At 40.6% G+C, this 26,480-nt stretch overlaps 1 protein-coding gene across 1 annotated transcript; it reads left to right on the forward strand.

Moving 5' to 3' along the window:
* Positions 1 to 508: 508 nt before the first annotated feature.
* On the forward strand, positions 509 to 24,682 carry FAM151B (family with sequence similarity 151 member B). Its single transcript, XM_049766289.1, has 6 exons — positions 509 to 652; positions 6,052 to 6,177; positions 12,887 to 13,052; positions 13,805 to 14,022; positions 18,712 to 18,847; positions 24,520 to 24,682. Exons 1-6 carry the CDS (start codon positions 628 to 630, stop codon positions 24,677 to 24,679), a joined length of 831 nt encoding a protein of 276 aa, XP_049622246.1. The 5' UTR covers positions 509 to 627; the 3' UTR covers positions 24,680 to 24,682.
* The last annotated feature ends 1,798 nt before the right edge of the window (positions 24,683 to 26,480 follow it).

Here is a 26,480-nt window from a genome sequence, read left to right on the forward strand (position 1 = left end):
TCAATTCCCTGTGCAGAAAGGTCTGTCTTTTTTTTTTTTTTTTTTAATAGCTCCTGGCAGGCACCGGGGACCATATGGGACACCGGGGTTCGAACCAACCACCTTTGGTCCTGGATCGACTGCTTGCAAGGCAAACGCCTCTGTGCAAGCAAACGCTGCTGTGCTATCTCTCCGGGCCCAGGTTTGTCTTCTTTTATTGAGAAATGCTCTCATGTCATTTTAGGGTATCACTAACTTTAAAAAGAGAGAGAGAAAAACATATTTTAATTTGAAAACTCAAGCTCCATACAAACTACTTCCAATCTATGTGTCTCATGATCTGCCAGTATTGCCTAGCGCAGCTATCTTGCTACACTGACTTAGATGCCCAGGGCCTTGCAAAGTTCCAATGGACGCCCTAGTAGCCTGGGAGAGATTAAACTCTTCGCGATGCGGCGCCAAATAAGTCGCAGCTTCCCCGCATGCGCAGTCTTTGCTTCCGCTTTCGCTTTCCCCAGCCTCGCCGGACCACACAAGGCCACCTGAGATCTCCTCCAGTCCTTTGAATCGGGTTCCCACGCCTCCTGCGCGAGGACCGCGGCAGTGCCCGCTGCTTAGCGCCTGCGCAGACCGAGGGCGTCCAACACTATGACAGATAACGCCGGGGGCCCCGGTAAGCGAGCGCTGGCCATGTGTGTCTCTGCATTGTAATTGTGAACATCCATGCACATGCCCAGTCACCCGAGTCCATACTTGAATTTGTGATGAACCCTCGGCGGTGTCTATTTCGTGGTTTGAAATAAATGTATCATGCTATTTCTATATTATTAGAGTTACATAGTTTTGCTGTCACTTGAAAAAAATATAAAACTAGAGGACGGAGTGATAGCTTTGCACGTGGCATGGTATTTTTAATATGTTCCTATATGACTCATTAACATATATGTTCTATGTGACATATCACATGAACATGTATGAGAAACCGCGGCCGACCCAGGTTTGATCACCAGTATCCTATGGGGTGCCTCGAGCACCCTTAGGAACGGTTCCTGAGTGCAGAGCCTGGAGGAAGCCCTGAGTTTGCAGCAGGTTGTGACCCCAAAACAAAAACAAACAAAAACTTTAAAAACATCTGGGCATGTTTATTCATCATCCCCCCCCACACACACACATATACACACCTGTTTCAAGAAGTGTCAAACATTGGTTTAAAAAAAGAAACAACTAGTTGCATAGTTTTGCCTTTTCCAGAATGTCGGTCAGTTGAAATTTTAGAAATTGTAATTTTTTTTTTTTTTTGTATTTTTGGGTCACACCCGGCAGCGCTCAGGTGTTACTCCTGGATCTATGCTCAGAAATCGCTCCTGGCAGGCTTGGGAGACCATATGGGATGCCGGGATTCGAACCACTGTCCTTCTGTATGCAAGGCAAACGTCTTACCTCCATGCTATCTCTCTGGCCCCTAGAAATTGTAATTTTTGAATTGGCTTTTCTACTTAGAATTTCACTTACATTTAAATTTTGTCCAGGTCTCATGATTTGATAATTTCAGGGTTTTCTATTTGTTTTACCTTTTTGTTTTTCATGTTGAATAATATTCCATTGGCTAACTTTGTCGCAGTTTACCCACTTACCAAATGAAGGACGTTTTGGAGGCATCCCAGTTTTGGCGGTTATGAATAAAACTGCTATAAACATCAGCGTGCAGTTTTTGTGTGAATATAGGTTCTCAACTGCTTTGGATCTACACCAACCAGGGAGTGATTACTGGATCATATAGTAGAGTTATGTTTCCTTTGTGAGAAACTGCAAAAACTATTTTGCATTTCCACCAATAATGATGAGACTTTCTCCTCTCTATCTTCTCACCACAATTTGGGTATCACTATCTTGGATTTATCTCCCTTTGTTAGTTTGCATTTCCCTGATAGCATAAAGAGTTGCATCTTTTCATATGCTATTTAACATCTGAATATTTTCACTGGTGAGGTGTTTGTTAAAATGTTAATCTGATGACTCATTATCCTAGTGCTGACTTTTAAGAACTCTTTGTACATTTTGGACAACAATTCTTTGTCAGTATTTTACAACCTTGTTAAGCCTGTGGGTTGGTCCTGGTCCGTGGTTTGGATATTCAAACCCACTGTCATTTAAGCAGCAAAAGCTGCTAGGAAATTTCTATGGATCACCAAGGGTGCATGAGTCAGCAGCAGTTGACTGGTTTATCAATTGTTTTCTTGCAAATAAAATTTTCCACTCTAACTTGTCTTATTCTTTTGACAATGTCTCTCACATCAAAAATAAAGGGCTGGAGAGATAGCACAGAGGTAACGCATTTGCCTTGCAAGCGTTGACCCAGGACCAATGGTGGTTTGAATCTCGGCATCCCATATGGATGCCAGTGCCTACCAGGAGTGATTTCTGAGCAGAGAGCCAGGAGTAACTCCTGAGCATTGCCGGGTGTGGCCCAAAAAACAAACAAGAAAAAGTCAATTAAAAAATAACATTTTTGCCTAGGGTTGGCTGGACCATGAGGAACATGGGCTTCCTCCATTGCAGGTATGCAGCCTACAGAGAGTCCATTGAGCTGACTCTAACTAGTTTCTAATTTTTACTTTATTATCTGTACAAGAGGGGTTGATCCACGCCTGGTGGTGTTCTAATACTATTTCTTGCTTTATGCTCAAGAGAGTGTCCCCAGGTGGTGTTGGGGGACCAGGGGTCTCATATTGACTGCATTGCAAACAAATTGCCTTAGCCCCTGAATTGTCTCTAGTGTTTAAAATAATTGTTTATAATTGTTTTAAATTAAATTACCATGAAATACAGAGTTAAAAAGTTGTTAATGGTTGAGTTTCAGAGAACATTCCAACACCCATTTCTTTACCAGTGTTCATTTCCTGTCACCACCACTGGTCCCAATTTCCCTTCACTGTTTCCCCTAAACTGGCAACTATGGCAGATAAAGTTTCTAATATTAATGAAGTTCAACATATAATTTATTTCATAGATCAGATGCTGTTGTGATCTGAAAAGTAATTGCCATCGCCAAGGCCCTCTAGCTATCTTGCTGTGTGCTCTTACAATTATGTTTTACGTGTAAGCCTATGATCATTCAAATGTAATGGTCTTTGGCCACTTTGAATTAATTTTTGTAAAGGATATAAGGTTTATGAATAGATATTTTTGGGGGGGTAAGTGGATATTATTGCCTCAACACTATCTGTCACAAGACTATCCATTGTATTGATTTGCTTCTTGGTCAAAGATGTACTTAGAGTTTTGTAGTTTTCCTCCAATTTTCTTTTCTTTTCTTTTTTCTTTTCTTTTCTTTTTTTTTTTTTGGTTTTTGGGCCACACCCGGTAACGCTCAGGGGTTACTCCTGGCTATGTGCTCAGAAGTTGCTCCTGGCTTGGGGGACCATATGGGACACCGGGGGATCGAACCGCGGTCCGTCCAAGGCTAGCGCAGGCAAGGCAGGCACCTTACCTTCAGCGCCACCGCCCAGCCCCTCCAATTTTCTTAGATTTATTTTAAAGTGTTTCTTTTGGAGAGTGCTTATATAATTGGTGTTGTGCCTTTAATTCCAGATTCCCTTGTTTGTTGGTAGTGTATAGGAAAAAAAAAAAACTGGACTTCTACCTTTATTCTGTAAACCAATAATCAAAATTATTGCTAAGATCCAGTCATATTAAAAGTTATCTTTAGGCTAGAATGAATTTATCTTTGGGCCAGAGTAATCCCTAAGCATTGCCTAGTGTGGTCCTAAAAAACAACAACAGCAAAAACTCTCTACAAGCCAAAGAGATAGTGCAGTGGGTAAGGTGCTTTCCATGCACTTGGAAGACCTGGGTTCTCCTATCTCCCTGAGCAAGGCCAGGAGTGATTTCTGAGTATAGAGCAAGGAGTAACCCCTGAGTATTGTTGGGTAAGGCTCAAAAAAGAAAAAAAAAAAGGTTTCTTTATATGCCCTTCCATTCTCTACTTAACTTTCACTTTTCTCAGTGTTTTATTCACAGTTTCTAATCATTTTTAAGTTTGTTCTTGTTTGGTAAAGTTAATTAACATAACTATCCAAAGGCGTTTTCATGCATAGGAAGTTTGCAGCCTAACCATTTTGTTTTAATACTTAAATAAATGAGAATAAGAATTAGGGAGACAAGATTATGGGTTACTGTGGTCACAATTTTTCTGTCCCCCCTCCCATTGTTATACTGACATATGGCATATGGAATAGTACTGGACTTAGCTGTTATTTTTTTTTCTAAGGGGGAGTGCTTGTTTGGGAGCTATATCCAGCAGAGCTCAGGAATTTCTCTTGACTTGGGGGATCATATAGGATGCTGGGGACCAAACCCAGGTCAGCAGTGTGTAAGGCAAGTGCCCTACCTGCTGTGCTATCTCTCCAGCCCCCATCTTATTATTTATTTCTCCAATGGTTTTAGTTAATTCACATATTTGAATAATTAGGGGAAAATCAAATTTACAAAATAGCTGATAAATTTTAATAGAATTATGTATACTTTCTACAGCAATATATCTATTAACTAAGGTGTTTTCTTACTCATAAAAATGTTACTGAGATTCAGAATCTGAAGTTGAGCATGCTAAAACGTGTCATTTAAGGCTCTAATATATTTGTTTGTTTTGATTTTGGGGCCACAAAAATGCTCAGGGATAACTCTAGGTCTGTACTAGAATCTCTCCTGGCATTGTTCCAGGGACTAGAGGAGATGCTGGAGAATTGAACCCAGGTCAGTCACTTGCAAAGCAAACAACTCTCTTGGCCCCTAAGGTTTTAAATTGTTGATGTGTAGGGGCTAGAAAGATAGTAAGAAGTTAAGATGCTTGCTTCACATACATTCAACCCTATGGGGCCGGCGAGGTGGCGCTAGAGGTAAGGTGTCTGCCTTGCAAGCGCTAGCCAAGGAAGGACCGCGGTTCAATCCCCCGGCGTCCCATATGGTCCCCCCAAGCCAGAGGCAATTTCTGAGTGCTTAGCCAGGAGTAAACCCTGAGCATCAAACGGGTGTGCCCCCCCCAAAAAAAATTCAACCCTAATGTGATCCCTGGTACCATATAGGATCCCCTGAACACCACCAGGAGTGATCCCTGAGCATAGAGCTAGAACTCCTGAGTACTGCTGGGTGTGGGCCAACCCCCTACTCCACTCTCAAAGCAAATACGTTGTTAATATAAAACACAGAATAGTTTGAAGTGGAAAATAAAAACAAGTTGTATAAAATTTATGTTTTTGATATAACTTTGTATTTGTAAACATTTTTCTTATATAGGCCAATGTGTGAACATTTCTGCTTTAAATATTTGCTTCGTGACAAGCAATATAACTAGTGGTAGTAATACAACGTGCGCATGCATGTGTGAGGTTCTGGGTTTCATCCGTAATGTCAGAACCACTGCCCCCACAAATATTTCAACAGCTTTTTTTCTTTATTCTTCTGAGGTTTAGACAATCCCCTATATTTACTAATAAATACTTACACATAACATATATAAGACTTGCAATGCCTATTAACATATAGCATTTATACGGGTATATTTGGATACAAAATACTTGCCGTATCATAATACCTGTTCTCAATTTTTTAAATATGTCCTAGTTCTCCCAATGTAAGTTATCTTCTCTCTATGCCAGTTTTTCAGTATGAAGAAGTTTTTTAGGGGGTTGGGGAATCCAGCTTGAGGTAAAGGGCATAGTTTACATGAATAAGGCCCTGGGTTTGATCCTCAGCATCCTTAAAAGAGAGTGAAAAATTAAAACAATTTGAAAAAAAATTTTGTTTGCTTTTTTGGGCCACACCCAGTGACCCTCAGGGGTCACTCCTGGCTAAGCACTTAGAAATCGCTCCTGGCTTGGGGACCATATGGAATGCTGGGGATAGAACCTCCATCCATCCTAGGTCAGCCATGTGCAAGGCAAACGCCTTACCGCTGTGCTATCGCTCTGGCCCCAATGTGAAAAAATTTAAATTGCCTCATAAAATCAGTCTATTCTTTTCTTTATTTTTTATATTTTTTTATTCTTTTCTTTTTAAATACTGTTATATTAGGTTCTTGGAGTGAAAATATATTGGAATATTTTCTGAGAAATAATCAGATCACAACAGAGGATGGAGCCCAGATCACTTGGTCTCATGCAGCTAACCACAAGGCTCAACTGAATGAAGCACTGAAAAGTAAGTCAACTCAAATACATGGAATTGAAAGATTTAAATGCCATTTTGTTATCTGGGCATATCTGCAGGTATTAAAGACCTCATGGTCCATAGGACATTTGAAGTTGATCTAAACATTTTCATAAAGCATAGAATTTTGTTGGCAGAATGAAAAAATTCCATACTAATTAAATCCTAGTAAAATACAGAGTTTAAAAGTTGTTGAGGGGCCAGAGAGATAGCACAGCGGTGGGGTGTTTGCCTTGCACACAGCTGACTCAGGATGGGTGGTGGTTCTAGTTCCCCTCAGCCCCCGACTCCCCACCCTCTCTCTCTCTCTCTCTCTCTCTCTCTCTCTCTCTCTCTCTCTCTCTCTCTCTCTCTCTCTCCCCCCCCCCCTGTTCTCCTGGAGGAGCTGGGGGCTGGTGGGGAGAACAAAATGTATCCTGGGTTTTTTTCTTTTTCATTTACCTGTGAATAGCAATAATTTTCTTGTACTGCTGGGTGCAATCCAAAGGCAAGTGAGCAAACAGACAAAAGCTTGCTGATTAAGATAGCCAACTCTGCCCCAAATAACCCTGTAAGATGACTCAGTTTCTGGTCCCAGGGTAGAAGAGAATAAGGTACTCAGCACTTGAATTTCTTTTGATGATCCATAGTGTATCTGTGGAGACCAAGTGCTCTGATTTGGTTCAATTAGACATAATAAAAATATTACATATTACATTCATTATTATTGAAGAAAATACCTGTATGAATTGAAAACTATGGAAAGTGTGGTATTGGTATTATCTTATAATCATAATGGTTTTGGGGAGTATTTTTAAGGGTTGGTTGGTTGGTTTGGGGGCCATACCTGGTGATTAGTAGAAGTTACTCCTGGCTCCATGCAGGAATTACTCCTAGCAGTGTTTAGGAAACCATGAAGGATTCCAAGGATCGAACCATATGCAAGGCAAGCACCCTGCCTGCTGGCCACCAGGTTTCATTTTGGTTGTACTTTTCCTCACATTTTATTGGCTAATTGTATACACTGTTTGGTATCACCTGATTTTCCACTTCCTCAAAGAGACTTGTTCTAAAGGGTAGCATCTATGCCTTTTCTTTAGATTTGGCTTTTTGTGACTATCTCTTCCACTTAGCATATTGGTTTGTTTGTTTTATTTTTTTCAAGACTTTTTTATGTTGTAGAAAAAATGCACAAGCTGGTATATTATTCCTTTAATATATATTATACACAAACACACACACACACACACACACACACACACACACACACACACACACACAAAGGCCTCCCTAACAATGCTTGGGAGCTACCATGACTATATCTAGTTAGTAGTTCGACCAAGGCATGCTCCACTCCTTTTAGCTATCTCCCAGCTCTACTCTTTTTTTGTGGCTAAATGATAGTCACTATATGGTTACACCACATTTTGTTTAGTTATTCATCCATTGATAGACATTGCGTTTGCTTCATTTCTTAGCTACTATAAATAATGTTGCTATGAGCATTTGTGTTCAGATTATTTGTGGAAGCATATTTCACTTTGCTTGTCTATGTGTCTAGAAGTGGAGTTGTGGGTTCATTTAATATTTTGAGGAAATGCCAAGCTATTCTAGTGTACCTATACCTTTTATATCCCTACCAGCACAGTAACTGTGGTTTTAATTTCCTCCATGTTCTTGCCAAACTACATGTTATTCTTCATTATAACCATCTTGTATGTGTGGATTAATATCTCTTTTATTTTATGTTATTTTTTTGGTTTTGGGTCACACCCAGCAGTATTCAGGGGTTACTCCTGGCTCTGCACTCAGAAATTGCTCCTGGTAGGCATGGGGGACCAAATAGGATGCCAGGAATGGAACCACCATCTGTCCTGGATCAGCTGCTTGCAAGGCAAACACCCCACTGCTATGTTATCTCTCCAGCCCATTGATATCTCATTGTGGTTCAGATTTCCATTTTTCTAAAGATTAATGATATGGAGCATATCTTCATGTATTTATTTAAAAAATCACTCCTATTTGGGGCTGGAACGATGGCACAACGATAGGGCATTTGCCTTGCACACAGCATAGCTGGGACAGACCCAGGTTTGATTCCTGGCATCCCATATGGTCCCCCAAGGCTGCCAGGAGTGATTTCTGAGCTCAGAAACAGGAATAACTTCTGAGCTGGGTGTGACCCCAAATCAAAAAAATATTTTTATTTTTATTTATTTTATTTATTTATTTTGGTTTTTGGGCCACACCCGGCAGTGTTCAGGGGTTACTCCTGGCTGTCTGCTCAGAAATAGCTCCTGGCAGGCACGGGGGACCATATGGGATACCGGGATTCGAACCAACCACCTTAAATCCTGGATCGGCTGCTTCCAAGGCAAACGCCGCTGTGCTATCTCTCCGGGCCCTCTTTTTTTTTTTTTTTTTTTTTTTAATTAGTCCTATTTGCAGTTGAGCAGCATTTCATCCTCTTTCTTGCCCTTAGAAATCTGGGCTTAGAGTGATCGTACAGCAGGTAGAACATTTGCCTTGCATTCTGTTGACTTAAGTTTATTCCCTAGCATCTCATGTGTCTCCCAAGTACTCCAGGAATAATTTGAGTGTAAAAAATAAAAACAAGAAAACAAAAACTAAAAGGAAAAGGAAAAACAGAAGGAAATTTGAGATCCCACAGAGCTATTTATTTTAAACTATCTCTTTGGGCCCAAGGAAATAAAAATTTCATTTAAAAAGTAGCAAAATCTCGGGGGCTGGAGAGATAGCATGGAGGTAGGGCATGTGCCTTGCATGCAGAAGAATGGTGGTTCGAATCCCTGCATCCCATATGGTCCCCCGAGCCTGCCAGAAGTGATTTCTGATCAAAGATCCAGGAGTAACCCCTGAGCACTGCCAGGTGTGACCCAAAACCAAAACTAAAACAAAACGAAAAGTAGTAGAATCTCTATATATCACTTTATAAATCATTCATTTACCCCCAAATCTCTTCGACATAGGATTGTAAAATAAAATACCTTGGTACAATACCCGTAAGTTTCTGGAAGTTCTTTTTCTCTAGTAATGTGGATACAGACACACTGTCTTGCTGAAGTCTTTAAAAACGTATATTTTTCATTATACTGTAGGTCATGGTGGTATTCTCATTTATGTTACTGATGCACAAAGTAATTGTGCCCCACTACCACAACGTGCCTGGTACCCTACACCAGTGTTCTTTGCCACTTCTAGTCTACCCCTTTGTTCCCCCCAAGAGTTTGATTATTGAGTTTTATCATCTAATGCCAAGGGTCTGTCCAGATTCCATGCATGCTTTTTGGATAGGCCACAGTTTACTACCAGTGTCCTGATTTTAGCTTTTGGTCTGAGACTCATTTTACTTGAAAATCTTTTGCTAACTGGAGAATGGATTTTATATTATTTTTTGTTTGTTTGTTTTATTTTGGGTCACTCCAGGCAGCGCTCAGGGCTTACTCCTGGCTCTACTCTCAGAAATTCCTCCTGACAGGCCCAAGGGACCATATGGGATGTCAGGATTCAAACCACCGTCCTTCTGCATGTAAGGCAAACACCTTACCTCCATGCCTTCTCTCCGGCCTTGGATTTTATATTCTAACTTAGCACAAATGCTAAATTGAAAATGGCTTCTCTCTTTCTTCTTTCTTTCTTTCTTTCTTTCTTTCTTTCTTTCTTTCTTTCTTTCTTTCTTTCTTTCTTTCTTTCTTTCTTTCTTTCTTTCTTTCTTTCTTTCTTTCTTTCTTTCTTTCTTTCTTTCTTCTTTCTTTCTTTCTTTCTTTCTTTCTTTCTTTCTTTCTTTCTTTCTTTCTTTCTTTCTTTCTTTCTTTCTTTCTTTCTTTCTTTCTTTCTTTCTTTATTTTTTTCCCTTTATTCCTTTCCTTCTTTCTTTCTTTCTTTCTTTCTTTCTTTCTTTCTTTCTTTCTTTCTTTCTTTCTTTCTTTCTTTCTTTCTTTTTCTTTCTTTCTTTCTTCCTTTCTTCCTTTCTTCCTTTCTTCCTTTCTTCCTTCCTTCTTCCCTTCTTTCCTCCCTCCCTTCCTCCCTTCCTTCCTTCCTTCCTCCCTCCCTCCCTGCCTCCCTCCCTGCCTCCTTCCCTCCCCCTCTCCCCTTTTTTTTTTTTTTTTTGTGGTTTTTGGGTCACACCCGGCAGTGCTCAGGGGTTATTCCTGGCTCCAGGCTCAGAAATTGCTCCTGGCAGGCACGGGGGACCATATGGGGCGCCAGGATTTGAACCGATGACCTCCTGCATGAAAGGCAAACGCCTTACCTCCATGCTATCTCTCCGGCCCCCCCTCTCTCCCTTCTTTCTTCCCTCCCTTCCTTCCTTCCCTCCCTCCCTTCCTTCCCTCCCTCCCTTCCTTCCCTCCCTCCCTCTCTCCCTCTCTCTCTCCCTTCCTCCCTCCCTCCCTCCCTCCCTCCCTCCCTTCCTTCCTTCCTTCCTTCCTTCCTTCCTTCCTTCCTTCCTTCCTTCCTTCCTTCCTTCCTTCCTTCCTTCCTTCCTCCCTCCCTCCCTCCCTCCCTCCCTGCCTCCTTCCCTCCCTCTCTCCCTGCCTCCTTCCCTCCCTTCCCTCCCTCCCTCCCTCCCTCCCTCCCTCCCTCCCTCCCTCCCTCCCTCCCTCCCTTCCTTCCTTCCTTCCTTCCTTCCTTCCTTCCTTCCTTCCTTCCTTCCTTTCCTTTCCTTTCCTTTCCTCCCTCCCTCCTTCCTTCCTTCCTTCCCATTCAAAAATCACTCCTGGCAGGCTCAGGAGACCATATAGGATGCCGGGAATCGAACCCAGGTTCATCCGAGTTGTCCACCTGCAAGGCAAACACCTTCCCGCTGTGCTATTTCTCCAGCCCCTCCTAATCTTTATTTTAGTCACTTATGAGAAGCTAGTTGATGCTTTAAACTCTCTGCCTCTTTAAATAAACCCACAAATTCATCTGTCCTCTCCCAATTGCTGTAATGTTGCCAATAGTTTCATGCAGTATAAAAACAGATGTTTGCTCTCAAGCTTCCCATAAAATTTTTTTCTCTGATCTTCCAATTTCCATTTGTGTGTCCTTGCAGTCTACATTCTAGAAAAATTTCACCTGATTCACAAACAAGTGCCTCATTTTATAATTTGTTATGAAAGTGATCCACAATCAGGAAACTGTTTTCTATTGTGAGTAATAAACTAACCTAATACTTTCTGGCCTCAAAGGATGGAGAATTTTAATTTTTCCTGATTTTTGTGGATCAGTTGATTATTTCTTTTATTCCCTGTGGAACACTCAGAAAGCCTAAACATTCTTAAATGGCCTCACTCACATTTAAGAGACCATGGAGTTGTTAGACAGGAGGCTTTAATATGATCTCTCTCTCTCTCTCTCTCTCTCTCTCTCTCTCTCTCTCTCTCTCTCTGTCTCTCCCGCCCCTCTCTCTCTCTCTCGCGCGCACACACACACACACTCATATTATCTGAACTTTTCATTGTAACTGGCTTTTAGAATGATTAACACAGTAGTTCCCAAGCCCATTTTATTTTAACTATCTTCTTTTGGTCAAAGTAAGTCACAAAGACAGCCTGCATGCAAGGAGAGCAGAAAGAGATGATAAAGAAAATTGGCTAGAAATTGTCAGCCATTTTTACAGTATTCCTTTCATATCAAATAAAACAGTCAAGCTGAGTGATCTTTGAACCTTATTGTCCTTTTTAAGGTTGCATTTAAGCAGTATTTAACCTTTGAGTCAATGAACTGAATAGTAACATAGGATTTCAAATTTAAGCATACATGTCTAGTTTCTAATTTGAAGAGTGAAATGTAATTTTTTTACTATTAGAAGCTTAAACAGCTGCAGGATGTTTGCCTTGCACACAGCTGATCCAGAATGGATGGTGGTTTGAATCCCAGCATCCCATATGGTCCCCCATGCCTGCCAGAAATGATTTCTGAGCACAGAGCCAGGAGTAATCCCTGAGAGCTGCCTGGTGTAACCCAAAAACCAAAAACCAAAAAAAAAAAAAAAAATGAAGCTTAAAGTCTTGTTAACTTGTAGACTCATTGTATTGTTAGAACTGAAATAAGGGGGCCAGAGAGATAGCATGGAAGTAGGGCATTTGCCTTGCATGCAGAAGGATGGTGGTTCAAATACTGGCATCCCATAAGGTCCCCTGAGCCTGCCAGGAGGGATTTCTGAGCATAGAGCCAGTAGTAACCACTGAGTGCTACCGGGTGTGACCCCCCCCCAAAAAAAAAAAGAACTGAAATAAGGTGAGAACTGTTTAAAAATTATATAAATAGAGTGGGAGATAGTGGTTTATACTTGGCCTGCATTTGATTACTGACACTACAGAGTCACTGACCCTGCAAATGGAGTGCTGGACATTCCAGCACTGCAGGATCCAAACAGCATCGCATCCTTGGGCCCCTGTGCTAATTTTGTGAACCCAGTTGGCAGAAAATTGCCAGTGCGGCCTCAGAGTACCACTTAGGACCATTCCACGACACATATACCCACATACCCAAAAAAGGTTTGTGCAACTAGGGAAAAATTATTCTACGTTTTTGCTCACCTGTAAAATAAAATAAAATAAAATAAAATAAATATGTGTAACAGTACCTTGCACTTAGAAGTCATATGGCAAAAAATAATTTTCTTTTTTTCAAACTTTTCAAAAGGATACTGTAGATATCATCTTCTTTGGTCCCTGTTACATTGGCTTTAATTTAGGATATTTTATTTGCACAGGTACTACTCACATGATTGAAGCTGATGTCATTCTTCCAAGTGATGGATCAGAACATGACCAACCTATCATGGCCCATCCTCCTGAAACCAACAGTGATAATACTTTACAAGATTGGCTGGCTGAAGTTATAAAATGCAACAAAGGCATCAAGCTGGATTTCAAGAGGTATTTATTTATATGTTCAGTCTTTAGTTGTTACAGAACAATGGGGCAAAAAAATAAACAACAACTTTGGGGCCAGAAAATAGTGCAGCGAGTAGGGCATTTTCCTTGCATGGAGCCAATCCAGGTTTCATCCCCAGCTCCCCAGCACCTCACACGACCTCTCAAACTCCATCAGGAGGAATCCCTGCATGCAGAGCCAGGAGTAAACCCTGAACACTACTGGGTGGGGCCCCAAAACAAACAAAATAAATGGCAGCTTCATTTATCTTTTCCCAAGTAACTTTTTTTTTTTTTTTTTGGTTTTTGGGCCACACCCGGCGGTGCTCAGGGGTTACTACTCCTGGCTGTCTGCTCAGAAATAGCTCCTGGCAGGCACGGGGGAGCATATGGGACACCGGGATTCGAACCAACCACTTTTGGTCCTGGATCGGCTGCTTGCAAGGCCAACACCGCTGTGCTATCTCTCCGGGCCCTTCCCAAGTAACTTTATACTTTTTTAAATCATAAAAGGATGTCTGGAGAGATATTTCAAGGGTTGAGGCACTTGCCTTGCATGCAGCTAACCCTGGTTTAGTTACTAGCACCACATATAGTCTCCTTCACATAGCCAGGAGTGATTCTTGAGCACAGTGCCAAGAGTAAGCCCTGAGCACTGATAGGCATTACCCTCCCCCGAAACTGCAAAATAAATGTTAGATATATGAATTTTTATTTGTTCTTGGGCGATGCTCTTATTCATAATCTATTTCCAGCCTAGCAGCCGTAAAACCATCCATGATGCTCCTAGAAAGTGTGAAGCAGCACCTAACACGACCTGTGTGGCTTAATGCTGATATCCTTCCTGGTCCGAACGGCAGTAGCAGAGCAGTGGAGGCAAAACCTTTTATAGACACGGTGACATCCTTCTTCTCAGATGTAACATTTTCCCTGGGTTGGACAACAGGATGGCATCCTGAGAAAGTCAATGAAGGTGTTAATTTTACCGGTGTATTTTTGGGGGGTTGGTTCACACAATTAGCAATACTCTGAGATGCTCCTGATTCTGTACTTAGATGTCATGGTGTTGGAATTGAACACAGATTTTCTCTTCCATGCAAAACATGTGCTTCTTCTGGTGAAAACTATCTAGCCTATTTTGTGAGATATTGAAAACTATCTGACCAATATTTTCTATTGGTCAAATTAAGTACTTTAAGTCCAGTAGCTCCTTCTCATTTGTGAGTGTTGCTTTTCATGTTTTCACTTACCTCTGGTCAACCCTGGTCTGAAAATATTATCTAAAGTAAAATATATAAATATAAAATAAAATATTGGGCCCAGAGAGATAGCACAGCGGCATTTGCCTTGCAAGCAGCCGATCCAGGACCAAAGGTGGTTGGTTCTAATCCTGGTGTCCCATATGGTCCCCCATGCCTGCCAGGAGCTATTTCTGAGCAGACAGCCAGGAGTAACCCCTGAGCACTGCCGGGTGTGACCCAAAAACAAAAACAAAAACAAAATAAAATAAAATATCTTAAGGAAAAAATATTTTAAGGAAAAGACTATATTCATCTAACTTTAGAATATAATGTTAGTGCTGTTCTAGATTATCTGTTATTTTGGAGTTGTTTTGATGACTACTATATTTTTATTTTCTTAGTGAAGCAAGGTAGTTTTTAGTGAACAAAGCTTACTTAGAAAGATGGGGGAGGGGATGGAGAGATAGCACAGCAGTAGGGCATTTGCCTTGCATGCAGCTGATCCAGGACTGACAGTGGTTCGAATCCCAGCATCCCATATGGTCCCCCGAGCCTGCCAGGAGCAAATTCTGAGCGCAGAGCCAGGATTAACCCTGAGTGCCACCGGGTGTGACCTAAAAATAACCCCCAAAAAACAAAGGAACAAAAAAAAATTAGTTTGAAGGCTGGAGAAATAGTATAGCAGGTAAATTACTTTGTTTACATACAATTGATTTGAGTTTCATCTCCAGCACCACATATGTTTTCTTGAGCACTGTCAGGAATGATTCCTGAGCACAGAGTCAACAGTAAGTCCTGGGCATTACTGAGTGTGACCTAAGAAAACAAACAAGCGGGGCCAGAGAGATAGCATGGAGACAGGGCATTTGCCTTGCATGCAGAAGGACAGTGGTTCGAATCCCGGCATCCCATATGGTCCCCAGAGCATGCCAGGAGCGATTTCTGAGCGTAGTGCCAGAAGTAACCCTTGAGTGCTGCCGGATGTGAACCCCCCCCCCAAAAAGAAAGAAAACAACAAGCAAACAAACAAAAATCAATAGAAATAATAACTCTAATACAAATTAAAAAAAACACCCACAGAACCTATGTTGAGAAAGTTCTTAACCTAAAGGTAGGCTGTGACCTTTTGTGTGTTGTTTGGGTCATTACACTCATTGGTGCTATTTTGTCACCAGACTTTCATTGGATATATTTATTTGGAAAGTCTAGAATAACTAAATCTGCCTCTTTTCTTATGTGGAGAAAATTTGTAGTCTGTCTCTTTAAACTTCTAAAATATTTTATAGTTTTTCTTTTCTTTTTTGCCAGACTGCTTATATCAGATGAAAAAAGAAAACATGGAAATAAAAGCTTTTCAAGTAATGTTGCCAGAAGTAGGGAATGGGTGTTATGGTTGAAAAGCCAAATTCTGGGGCCGGCGAGGTGGTGCTGCCTTGCAAGCGCTAGCCAAGGAAGGACCACCCTTCGATCCCCTGGCATCCCATATGGTCCCCCCAAGCCAGGGGCAATTTCTGAGTGCTTAGCCAGGAGTAACCCCTGAGCATCAAACAGGTGTGGCCCGAAAAACAAAAAAAACAAAAAAACAAAAAACAACAAAAAAAAAAAGAAAAACAAAAAGAAAAGCCAAATTCTGCTCCTAAAACATTGGAGCGGCTCCACAATGGAGCTGCTGGGGACTTGGTGTTCATAGTACTTTGAACCAGGCAAAGGTTATCAAGGAAACTTATGGGATGCCAGGGATCAAACCTCAGGTCAATCGCATGCAAGGCTATACTATTGCTCCAGTCCAGAAAGATAATATGCTTTGATCTAATGCTATTTTAAATTAATAAGTTTTTGATCATTTCATTAAAGAATAGATCAGATAGGGACCAGTAATAGCACAGCAGGTAGGGTGCTTGCCTTGCACATGGCTGTTTAAGGTTCAATCCCAGGATCCCAGATGGTCTCCCTTGTATTATGAGGAGCAATTTTTGAGTGCAGAGCCAAAAGTGATCACTGAGCATCAACAGGTGTGGCCCTCCCCCCAAAACAAAACAAAAACAAAAACAAAAAAACAATAGATCATATACAGCAGTTAATACAAAGTATTTAAAAAGGTTAAGATAGAAATAGTTCAGTAATTTTTGTTAAAAATTAAAATTTTAGGAGCTGGTGTGGGGGGACCAGCAGGGACTGGCAGGGGGCAGGGAGGAAAATGAATCAAAACTTCTGTTAGTCACTGTTAGTCTTACTGGCTTTAACCACAGATATGAAATATATTAAACTATATTTGGAGCTTGATGTCATGTTGACTCAGTTTCCAGGACTCTTTTGACATCATTACCAACATGTGCTTTATCTTCCCTATTTCTTATGTCATAAATTTTAGATAAGAGAGTAGTTTATGGTAATGTATAGATTATATTTTATAGTACATAATCTGTAGTAAGTATAGATCATATTAGTAGTACTTTATTTCATTCAAAAGGTATGATTTTAAAATTATGAAGGAAATCAGAGTATTCTCATTCTTTTTTGGGGGAGCACACCCTGTGAGACTTAGGGGTTACTCCTGACTATGTGCTCAGAAAACGCTCCTGGCTCAGGGGACCATATGGGATGCTGGGGATTGAACTCAGGTTCCTCCTGGGTCAGCCGCGTGCAAGGCAAACGCCTACCACTGTGCTGTCACTCTGGCCTCTATTTTCATTCTTTTATGTGGAATTTCACCATGAAATTGGTATATCCACATAGACTTTGTGTGAATTATTCTTTTATTGGCAAATCTTTTTATAACCAGCCTTTGGGGGAGTAGTTGGGTCACACCCGACAGCCCTCTGGGGTTAGTTACTCCTGACTCTATGCTCAGAAATTGCTCCTGGCAGGCTCAGGAGACCATATGGGATGCCAGGATTTGAACCACCATCCTTCTGCATGCAAGGCAAATGCCCTACCTTCATGCTATCTCTCTGGCCCCAGCTTTTCTTTTTTAAAACATTGCTTTGTTTCTTATGGGACCACACTCAACTGTGTCCAGGGCTTTTTTTTTTTTTAGCTCTGCATACAGAGCTTACTCCTTTGTATGGGTCAAGGGACCATATGCAGTGGTAGGAATTGAACCCAGGTAGACTGAGTGAAAGGCAAGCACCTTACTTTCTTTATTATCTCTCCAGTCTCAACACCTTGTTTTTGATCATTTAGTGTAATATAAAGTATATTATTTTTCCTAAAATGGTTTAAAAACAAGGAAGTGTATTATATATGATTTAAAACAATGTCTAGGGCCAGAGGATAATTCAGTCTGTTGGAACACATATTTTGCATGTGAGAAACTCAGGTTTGATCCTTGGGACCATATGGCCTCCTGAGGAACAACTCTGAAACATCTGGGAGTAGCTCCAGAGCAGTGCCAGGTATGTACCAAAACCAAGACTAATCAAACCAAAAACACAGAAAATATAAACTTATCAGCTATTGATAGTATGCATAAACCCTTAGAATCTTTAAAGTATGTTAATAGCTTAAATACAAGAGAAATTACTTATAAATATTTATTTATTTTTGCCACATTCAGTGGTGCTCAGAGCTTAATCCAGGGATCACTCCTGGTGATGCTCTAGACATAATATATCAAAACCTGAGTTAGTTATGTCCAAGGCAAGTATTCTGCCTGCTGTATTATCTTTCTAGACCCTAGTAAAAACTTTCTTTTTTTTTCTTTTCTTTTTTTCCTTCCAGTTTTTGGGTCACACCCAGCAATGCTCAGGGGTTACTCCTGGCTCTGTGCTCAGAAATTACTCCTGGCAGGCTCAAGGAACCATATGGGATGCCGGGATTCGAACAACCGTCCTTCTGTATGCAAAGCAAATGCCTTACCTCCAAGCTATCTTTCCAGCCCCAAAAAACTTCTTAATGTTTTGATTTTATGTTGTTTGTTTTAAGTCACTTATGGCATGGTCTTAGATTTTTTTATTTTTTATGATTCTGGGGATTAAATCCAGGGCTTCATATGCACAGAGTACCACTGAGCTATAATCCAGGTCCCAAATTAAATTTTCCACGCAAAACACACACACATACATATATATGTATATACTTATATTTGTTTTGTTTGGGGGCCACACCCAGCAATGCTCAGGAATAACTCCTGGTTCTGCATTCAGGAATCACTCAGGGGACTGACAGTACTCATAGGAACTTATGGTATACTAGGGATCAACCTGATTCAGCTGCATGCAAGGCAAGTGTCTTACCTTATATGGTCTCTCTACCCCCCCCACTCAAAATATTTTTGCATTGAGTTCAATATTTAACTTTATTTTAATTCACTCTAAATCCAAATGGAAATTTTTGTGAATTACCTATGAATTTACTTATTTTTGTATAATTTATTTATTTTAGGTTTCCAATATTATAAATTGAATTCATTTTCATTTCAGGTTACAGTTGGACAATGGTAAAGGAGATGGACTATATCTGTAAGGAACTAAATCAGCCTGTAACATTTCCTGTGAGAGCAGCATTACTCAGTCAGTCTTATTCTCAGTTACTTTGGCTGCTAAGGAAATCAAACAGGTATGTAAGGTTAATATAGTGTGTGCATGTGAGTATGTGAGAAGGCACATAAGAAGAGAATAAAACTGATAATGTGAAGAAGAACATTGTGTGTGTGTGAGAGAGAGAGAGAGAGAGAGAGAGAGAGAGAGAGAGAGAGAGAGAGAGAGAGAGAGAGAGAGAGAGAGAGAGAGAGAGAGAGAGAGAGAGAGAGAGAGAGAGAGAGAGAGAGAAGAAACTGATTTTATAAGCACATAGACTCCAGATTAAAGTTATTTGGTCAACCTTAATTTTTTTTTTTTTTGCTTTTTTTGGGGACACATCTGACGATACTCAGGGGTTACTCCTGGCTATGCGCTCAGAAATCGCTCCTGGCTTGGGGAACCATATGGGACAATGGGGGATCGATCGTCCTAGGTTAGCTACATGCAAGGCAAACACCCTACAGCTTGTGCCACCGCTCTGGCCCCAACCTTAACTTTTTTTGGGGGCGGGAGTTTTGGGTCACACCTGGCGCTCAGGGGTTACTCCTGGCTCTATGCTCAGAAAGTGCTCCTGGCAGGCTCGGGGGACCATATGGATGCCGGGATTCGAACCACTGACCTTTTGCATGAAAGGCAAACACCTTACCTCTATGCTATCTCTCCGGCCCCCAACCTTAACTTTTTAACATCATGGTTATAGCTTTCACATTTCCCTCAGAAAAGTTTTTTCACATAGTGTCTGCCTTGTAAATGTCTCTTTTCCTCCATTTTGTTATACACTCATAAACAATTGTAAAGAGATAAAGCTTGTTTCTTTAAGTTGTTTGATAATTTCAGAAGTGTTTTTCTTTTCTTTCAATTTTTTTTTTTCTTTTTTGGTTTTTGGGTCACATCTGGCGGCGCTCAGGTTTACTTCTGGCTCTGTGCTCAGAAATCGCTCCTGGGAGGCACGGGGGATCATATGGGATGTCAGGATTCGAACCACCATCCATTCTCAATCGGCTGCTTGCAAGGCAAATGCCCTACTGCTGTGCTATCTCTCTGGCCAGAAGTGTTTCATATATAATTTTATTTTAGTATGTAATAAAAATTAGTTTGGGGGATGGATATAGCTCAAATGATAGAGCACAAGACTAATTTTACAGGCCGGAGAGATAGTGAAATGGTAGGGCGTTTGCGTTAGACTCTGAAGGATGGTGGTTCGAATCCCGGCATCCCATATGGTCCTCCGAGCCTGCCAGGAGCGATTTCTGAGCATAGAGCCAGAAATAACCCCTGAGCGCTGTCGAGTGTGACCCAAAAACCAAAAGACTAATTTTACATTGTCCAGTTGTTCCCTAACAGCGCATGCCCAACATCCCAGCACCACTAGGAGTGGGCCGGTGGCCCACAGATACTGCTAGGTGTAATTCCTATAAAAAATTAGTTCTGCTATCATTAAATATTGACATTTAAATATAGAGGCATTGTAACAGTTTTGATACTCTCTTATCATAGATAAGACATTAGGAAAGCAGAGAAAGTCCAGAAATAAATCTTAACCTATCATGGAAGTTGGTAGAGGAAAAACTTAACATTTCAAATGATTGTAATAAAAAATCAGTAACTGGTGTTGGGACAATATATTAATAATGTAAAAAAACAAAACTGGCCATTTTTCTTAATACTTTCTCCAAGACTAGAGAGATAGTAACTGACAAGGTTTAGTACTTGTCGAGGATATGTCTCACTACGGTTTGGTCTCTAGTATCACATATGTTATCTCTGAGCATTGCTGGGAGTGATTCTTGAATCAATTATTGAATCAGAAATAGCTTCTGAGGACCACCAGGTGTGATCCAGAACCTCCTCCAACTAAAAAAAAATCTTTCTCCAAAATTAATTTCAGACGAATTAAAGACCTGAATATCAAATATTAAATACATGTAAAATTAGATTGATAAATATAGTTCCAGACTATATTTAAATATAGATTTTTAAATATAGTTTCAGACTTTCTTAGTAAAATACAAAATCTATAAAAGGGAATTCTGATATATGTGAGTATATAAAAATATAAATATTTGTCACAAATCATCCAGAAAAAGACCCAAATTGATACTCACTATATTGAGAAGAATAAGAGAAACTAACAAACAAATACTAAGTATGCATATTTCTGGTGTTTTTGGAGTTTTGTTTTTGTTTTTGGGTCACACCCGGTGGCCTCAGGAGTTATTCCTGAGTCTACACTCAGAAATCTCTCCTGGCAGGCGTGGGGGACCATATGGGGTGCCGGGAATCAAACCCATCCCGGGTCAGCTGCGTGTAAGGCAAATGCCCTACCATTGTGCTATTGCTCTGGCCCTGTATGCATAATCCTGTAGATACATTTTATTAAATGTCTTTTCAGTTTCATGAAAATAATACTTTTCCTTATATCTATTAACAAATTATTAATATCATGTTTCCAGAATAAATTCCTCACTTGACCATGATTTGTCTTTTTTTGGGGGGGCCACACCTGGTAATGCTTAGGAGTTACTCCTGGCTATGCACTCAAAAATTACTCGTGGTTCAGGGGACCGAATGGGACGCTGGGGATCTAACTGAGGCCTGTTCTGGATCAGCCACGTGAAAGGCAAATGCCCTACCACTGCGCTGTCGCTCTGGCCTCAATTTATCATTTTCTTTTAAAAAGTTCTATTTATTTAAAAAAATTAACATTGGGGTCAGAGAGATGGTACCTTAGGTAAGGCATTTAACTTGGGTTTTTTGCCACACAAGTCACGTAGTGAGAGTCAGGGAGGCTCTGCTGAGAAAGTGCCAGAGTGCTGCAGGCCAGGTCTACTCTTGATTTGTATCCTGGTCACACTGGACACAAATGGTTTCATTTCATATTAATTTGTTAAAAATGTATGTTTGTGTCTTATATACTTTAATTTTTTTCTCACAATAAAAAGGTGGGACTTAAAAATTAAAGCTGAGAAATCAGGAGATCATAAAGGGGTAAAAGTGATCCCCAAGCATAGAAAGAGCAGGAGTAAGCTCTTGAGCATAGGAGGTTGTGGCCCCAAATCAACAAATAAGAATAAGGGCTGAGGAACTGGAGCGATAGCAAAGTGGTAAGGTGTTTGCCCTGCACGCAGCCGATCCAGGACAGACCTGGTTTCGATCCCTGGCATCTCATATGGACCCTGAGCCTGCTAGTACTAACCTCTGAGCCCTGCTGGGCAATAGCATAGAGGTAGGGTGCTTGCCTTGCACACAGCTGATCCAGGACGGTCGCAAGTTCGATCCCCAGCATTCCATATGGTCCCAGAACCAAGAGCCATTTCTGACCCCAGGGCCAAGAATAACCCCTGAGTGGCTGCCACCAGTGTGGTCCCAAACAAACATACAAAGAAAAAAAAAAAAAGAATAAGGGCTGAAAATTAATCTGAGTGGATATAATTTAAGATCCTCTTAGGCAATTTGATTTTTCCTGTTTCAGTTTCAGTGAACTAGAGCAAGGATTGAAAGAGGCAAGAAGCTGGGAAGCTCTTCCTTGAACCTAAAATCTTCTGTTGTTCTTTTTTTTTTTTTGGTGGGGGGGGCACACCTGGCGGTGCTCAGGGGTTACTCCTGGCTGTCTGCTCAGAAATTGCTCCTGGCAGGCACTGGGGACCATATGGGACACCGGGATTCGAACCAACCACCTTTGGTCCTGGATCGGCTGCTTGCAAGGCAAACGCAGATGTGCTATCTCTCCGGGCCCTGTTTTTTTTTTTTTTTTTTTTTTAATAAGATTTGTCACTAGGATGTACCAGTGGAGTAATAAAGATGCAATTTTAGCAGAAGATAGAGCTTTTAAACCTTATTCTCATTTTATGTTTCCTGTATTTTCAGTTTTAGTTTAGTATGTGTTTGTTTGCTGTGGAACAAAATCAAGAGTTAATTTCTTCTGTTACATTTCCTGCGTCACCATCCTGAAGGGCAGAAATGTGTCACTGTAACAAGAAAGTGGCTATCATTGGTTCCACAGCTCTTCCTTATCATTTGCAGAAGGAAATGCTTTAGCTCTTTCCTCCTGCATTCTGACATGCATCTGGGGAAAAGAAATATCAAACTGCTTAGCAGCTTTGCCTTTCCCCAGACATTACAGCAATAGAGTGATAGTACCAAAAGAAGTAAAAATGCAGGATTTAAATAGCATTAAAATTCAGTCTATTTGTACAGCCAGGGTAAATCTGCATATATTATGGACTGGTTGACTTTTTAATTCCTGAAGTTCATCTAAGTTGACTCTGCTTGGCAATTTTGTGATTTCTCGCTATTTTTTGTACTCTCATACAAAAACAAACAAACAAAACCAGAAGAGAAAGTCAAGTCAAACCAAACAATATGCTGAGCAGCAGCTGGAAGGAGGGGGACAGATGCAGAATGATCTCTCATATGTGGGGTAATAATAATTAAAAAAAATAGCAAGGGAGCAGCAAATGGCCAAGGGCAGCAGAACCTGAGGATTGATCTACAGAACTGAGCTTACCTTAACAGGGAGATGGTGGGATTGGGGCAAAGAAAGTGTTTCAGGGACCATTGCAGAGGGAAGTAGACTCTCTGGTGGAGAGGGAGTGGAGTTAGATTGTAGTATGCATGAAACCCTACCATTAGCAGTATTACAAATCAAGGGGACTAACCTTTAAAAAAATGTTTAGTGGGGGCTGGAGCGATAGCATAGTGGTAAGCTGTTTGTCTTGCACATGGCCAACACAGGTCGGACACTGGTTCAATTCCCAGCATTCCATATGGTCCCCCGAGCCTGCCAGGAGTGATTTATGTTGCCGGTGTGACACCCCCCCCCAAAAAAAAAAAAAAGGGAAAGAAATGTTTAGGGAACATAGAGCAGATTTATTAATAATATATTAATAGTGCCTTGCACATGATTGACACATGTTGCACAGGGTTTGATCCCTGGCACCCTTTGTAGTCTCCTCAGCCCCACCAAAAGTTTTCCCTAAACACAAGAGCCAGGCGTAAGCTCTAATCACTGCAACTATGGCCCCCAAAAAATTAAATAAATAAAATTTCTTTTATAAAAGAGAAAAAACAGGACTGAAGCGATAGTACTGCAAGTAGGGCACTTGCCTTGCATGTGGCTGACCTGGGTTTGATCACCAACATCCCATATGGTTCCCCTGAGCATGCCAGGAGTATTTTCTGAGTGAAGATCGAAGAGCAATCCCTGAACTTCTCTGGGTGTAGCCCACAAAATGAGAGTAGAGTCAAATCATTTGTGTATGAATAGGAGTATCACTGACATTCCTGCCTCCTCATAGTCCCTTCCAGTTAGGACTTTGACTGGGAGGGAGCAGGCCCCTGAAGGAACTCAGAACTGTAGTGTTTGTTCAAGGGACAAACATGGTTAACAACATGATCTCCTCCATTTGTTTATTTAAAACTGGGCCCATTTCCAGTGGTACTGATCAGGGCTTCTAAAGCTATTTAACATCCTCCTGACTCAGATTTCCTATTTTAGAAAATAGTTTTATGGATTTTTTTTTCCTTCCTAGTTCCTTTAGTGTTAATAAACATAAGATAGTTCTGCCATTGCCATTTAAGGTTTTCATCTGTATGAATCTGGGTTAGAGAAAAATGAGAGTTAACTATTTTGGGCTTGTTGAAATTCTTCATGTCTGTATATTACCTTTAACTTTTAACGATATCATTTGTTTTGTATGTTTAATACAGGTACAGCTTGACTATTTGGACTGGAAAAGATGATAAATATTCTATTGAAGATTTGCTCTATATTAGAGACCATTTTGACCAAAAACAAGTTTTCTATGACCTCTTGGAACCACAAAACCATGAATTTAAAAAAGCCATTGGAATCAAAGTTCATTTCTAAAAAGAATATCTCTGTGGAAAGGTTGCACTGGTGAAGGGGGACATTCTTTCTTATAACTGAAAACCAACTACAAACATGTTTGTAATCATGGTACTTATAGATATTATTTAAAAATTGTAATACATATAGAAAACTATTAAAATTTCTAATAAATTAAGTGATAAATTTAAAAAAGTATCTCCTAGATTATTTCAGATATTTTGTTTTAGTTTTATAATCCTTCTTTGCTTTGGTCTGTATTAATTTATATATAAATTGGGCCCTGAGCGATAGCACAGTGGTAGGGCGTTTGCCTTATGTGTGGCCAATACCAGACAGACTTCGGTTCGATTCCTGACATCCCATATGATCCCCTGAGCCTGCCAGCAGTGACTTCTGAGTGCAGAACCAGGAGTAACCTCTGAGTGCCACCGGGTATGAGCCAAAAAAAAATATGAATGATGTGCCAATTTAAAATTATTTGTTTTAGGCCTTGAGAGATAGTACAGTAGGTCAGATGCTTACCTTGCAAGTGGCTAATCCAAGTTTGATCATTAGGATCCTATAGCACTACCAGGAGTGATTTCTGAGTACAGAGCCAAGAGTAACTTTGAGAATTTTTGGGTATGGTCTCAAACAAAAAACAATAACAAATAAAACAACAAAATACTTTATTCAGTTTGACATATATTCTAAGAAAAATAAAATAATTTTTTGGCTTGTATTTTTTTTTTTGTTTTCAGTTTGGGGTTTTATTTTGTTTATTTGTTTTTAAGCCATAACTGATGGCATTCAGGGGTTATTCCTGGCTCTGCACTAGAAATTATACCTGGCAGGTTTGGGATACTTAATGGGATTGGGATACCAGTGGTCAAACTCAGGTCAGCCTCATGCAAAACAAACATCCTACCCACTGTAATATTGCTCTGGCCTCTGTATTTCTTTTTGGACCGCACCCAGCAGTATTCAGGGTTTACTCCTGCCTTTGCATTCAGGGATCACTCCTGGTGGAGCCAGGATTGACTTGCGGTTGACTGTGTACAAGGCAAGCACCCTGACTGCTATATTATCTCTCCAATCCATTATAATGCAATATTAACATAAAAGATTTAGAAACAAGGGGCTGGAGCTGTAGTACAGCAGGTAGTCCTACCTACCTTACAAAAAGCTCACTCAAACTTGATCCCCAGCAACACATATAGTCCCCTGACTGTAGAGTGAGGAGTAAACCAAATATACAGCCAGGTGAGACTCAAAACTAAATTCATTAAGCAGGGGCCGAGAGAAAGCATAGAGGTAGGGCATTTGCCTTGCATGCAGAAGGATAGTGGTTTGAATCCTGGCATCCCATATGGTCCCCTGAGCCTGCCAGGAGTGATTTCTGAATGTAGAGCTAGGAGTAACCCCTGAGCACAGCCCGGTGTGACCCAAAAAAACAAAAATAAAATCATAAAGCAGCAACAAAAACACCTTTATTTTTATGTCAAATTGGTGCCATCTCCAAAGACTTATTAAATTCAACATTATTGGAAATTACTCTTTCGGGACCCTTCATAATATATTCCTATATCTAAAAGTTAACTGCAGTACTACAATATAGAGTTGAAATTATAAATAAACCGCATTTTGATAAAATTTGAATTACAATTTTTTCTAGAATATTTTTACTGCTTGATGACATAATGCTTGGTAACATTTTAAAAATCATTTATCTTGGGCCAGAGAGATAGCACAGCCATAGGGCGTTTGCCTCGCAAGCAAGCGGTTGACCCAGGACCAACAGTGGTTCGAATCCTGGCTTCCCATAGGTCTTCGTGTGTGC

The sequence above is a fragment of the Suncus etruscus genome, chromosome 2 (genome assembly GCF_024139225.1).
Source record: "Suncus etruscus isolate mSunEtr1 chromosome 2, mSunEtr1.pri.cur, whole genome shotgun sequence".
NCBI classification, from domain to species: Eukaryota; Metazoa; Chordata; class Mammalia; order Eulipotyphla; family Soricidae; genus Suncus; species Suncus etruscus.

Coding starts and splice junctions, on each gene's coding strand:
- FAM151B (XM_049766289.1), top strand. CDS start 628: ATGACAGATAACGCCGGGGGCCCCG. Junction 653..6,051: donor AGATAACGCCGGGGGCCCCG/GTAAGCGAGCGC, acceptor CTGTTATATTAG/GTTCTTGGAGTGAAAATATA. Junction 13,053..13,804: donor ATCAAGCTGGATTTCAAGAG/GTATTTATTTAT, acceptor ATCTATTTCCAG/CCTAGCAGCCGTAAAACCAT.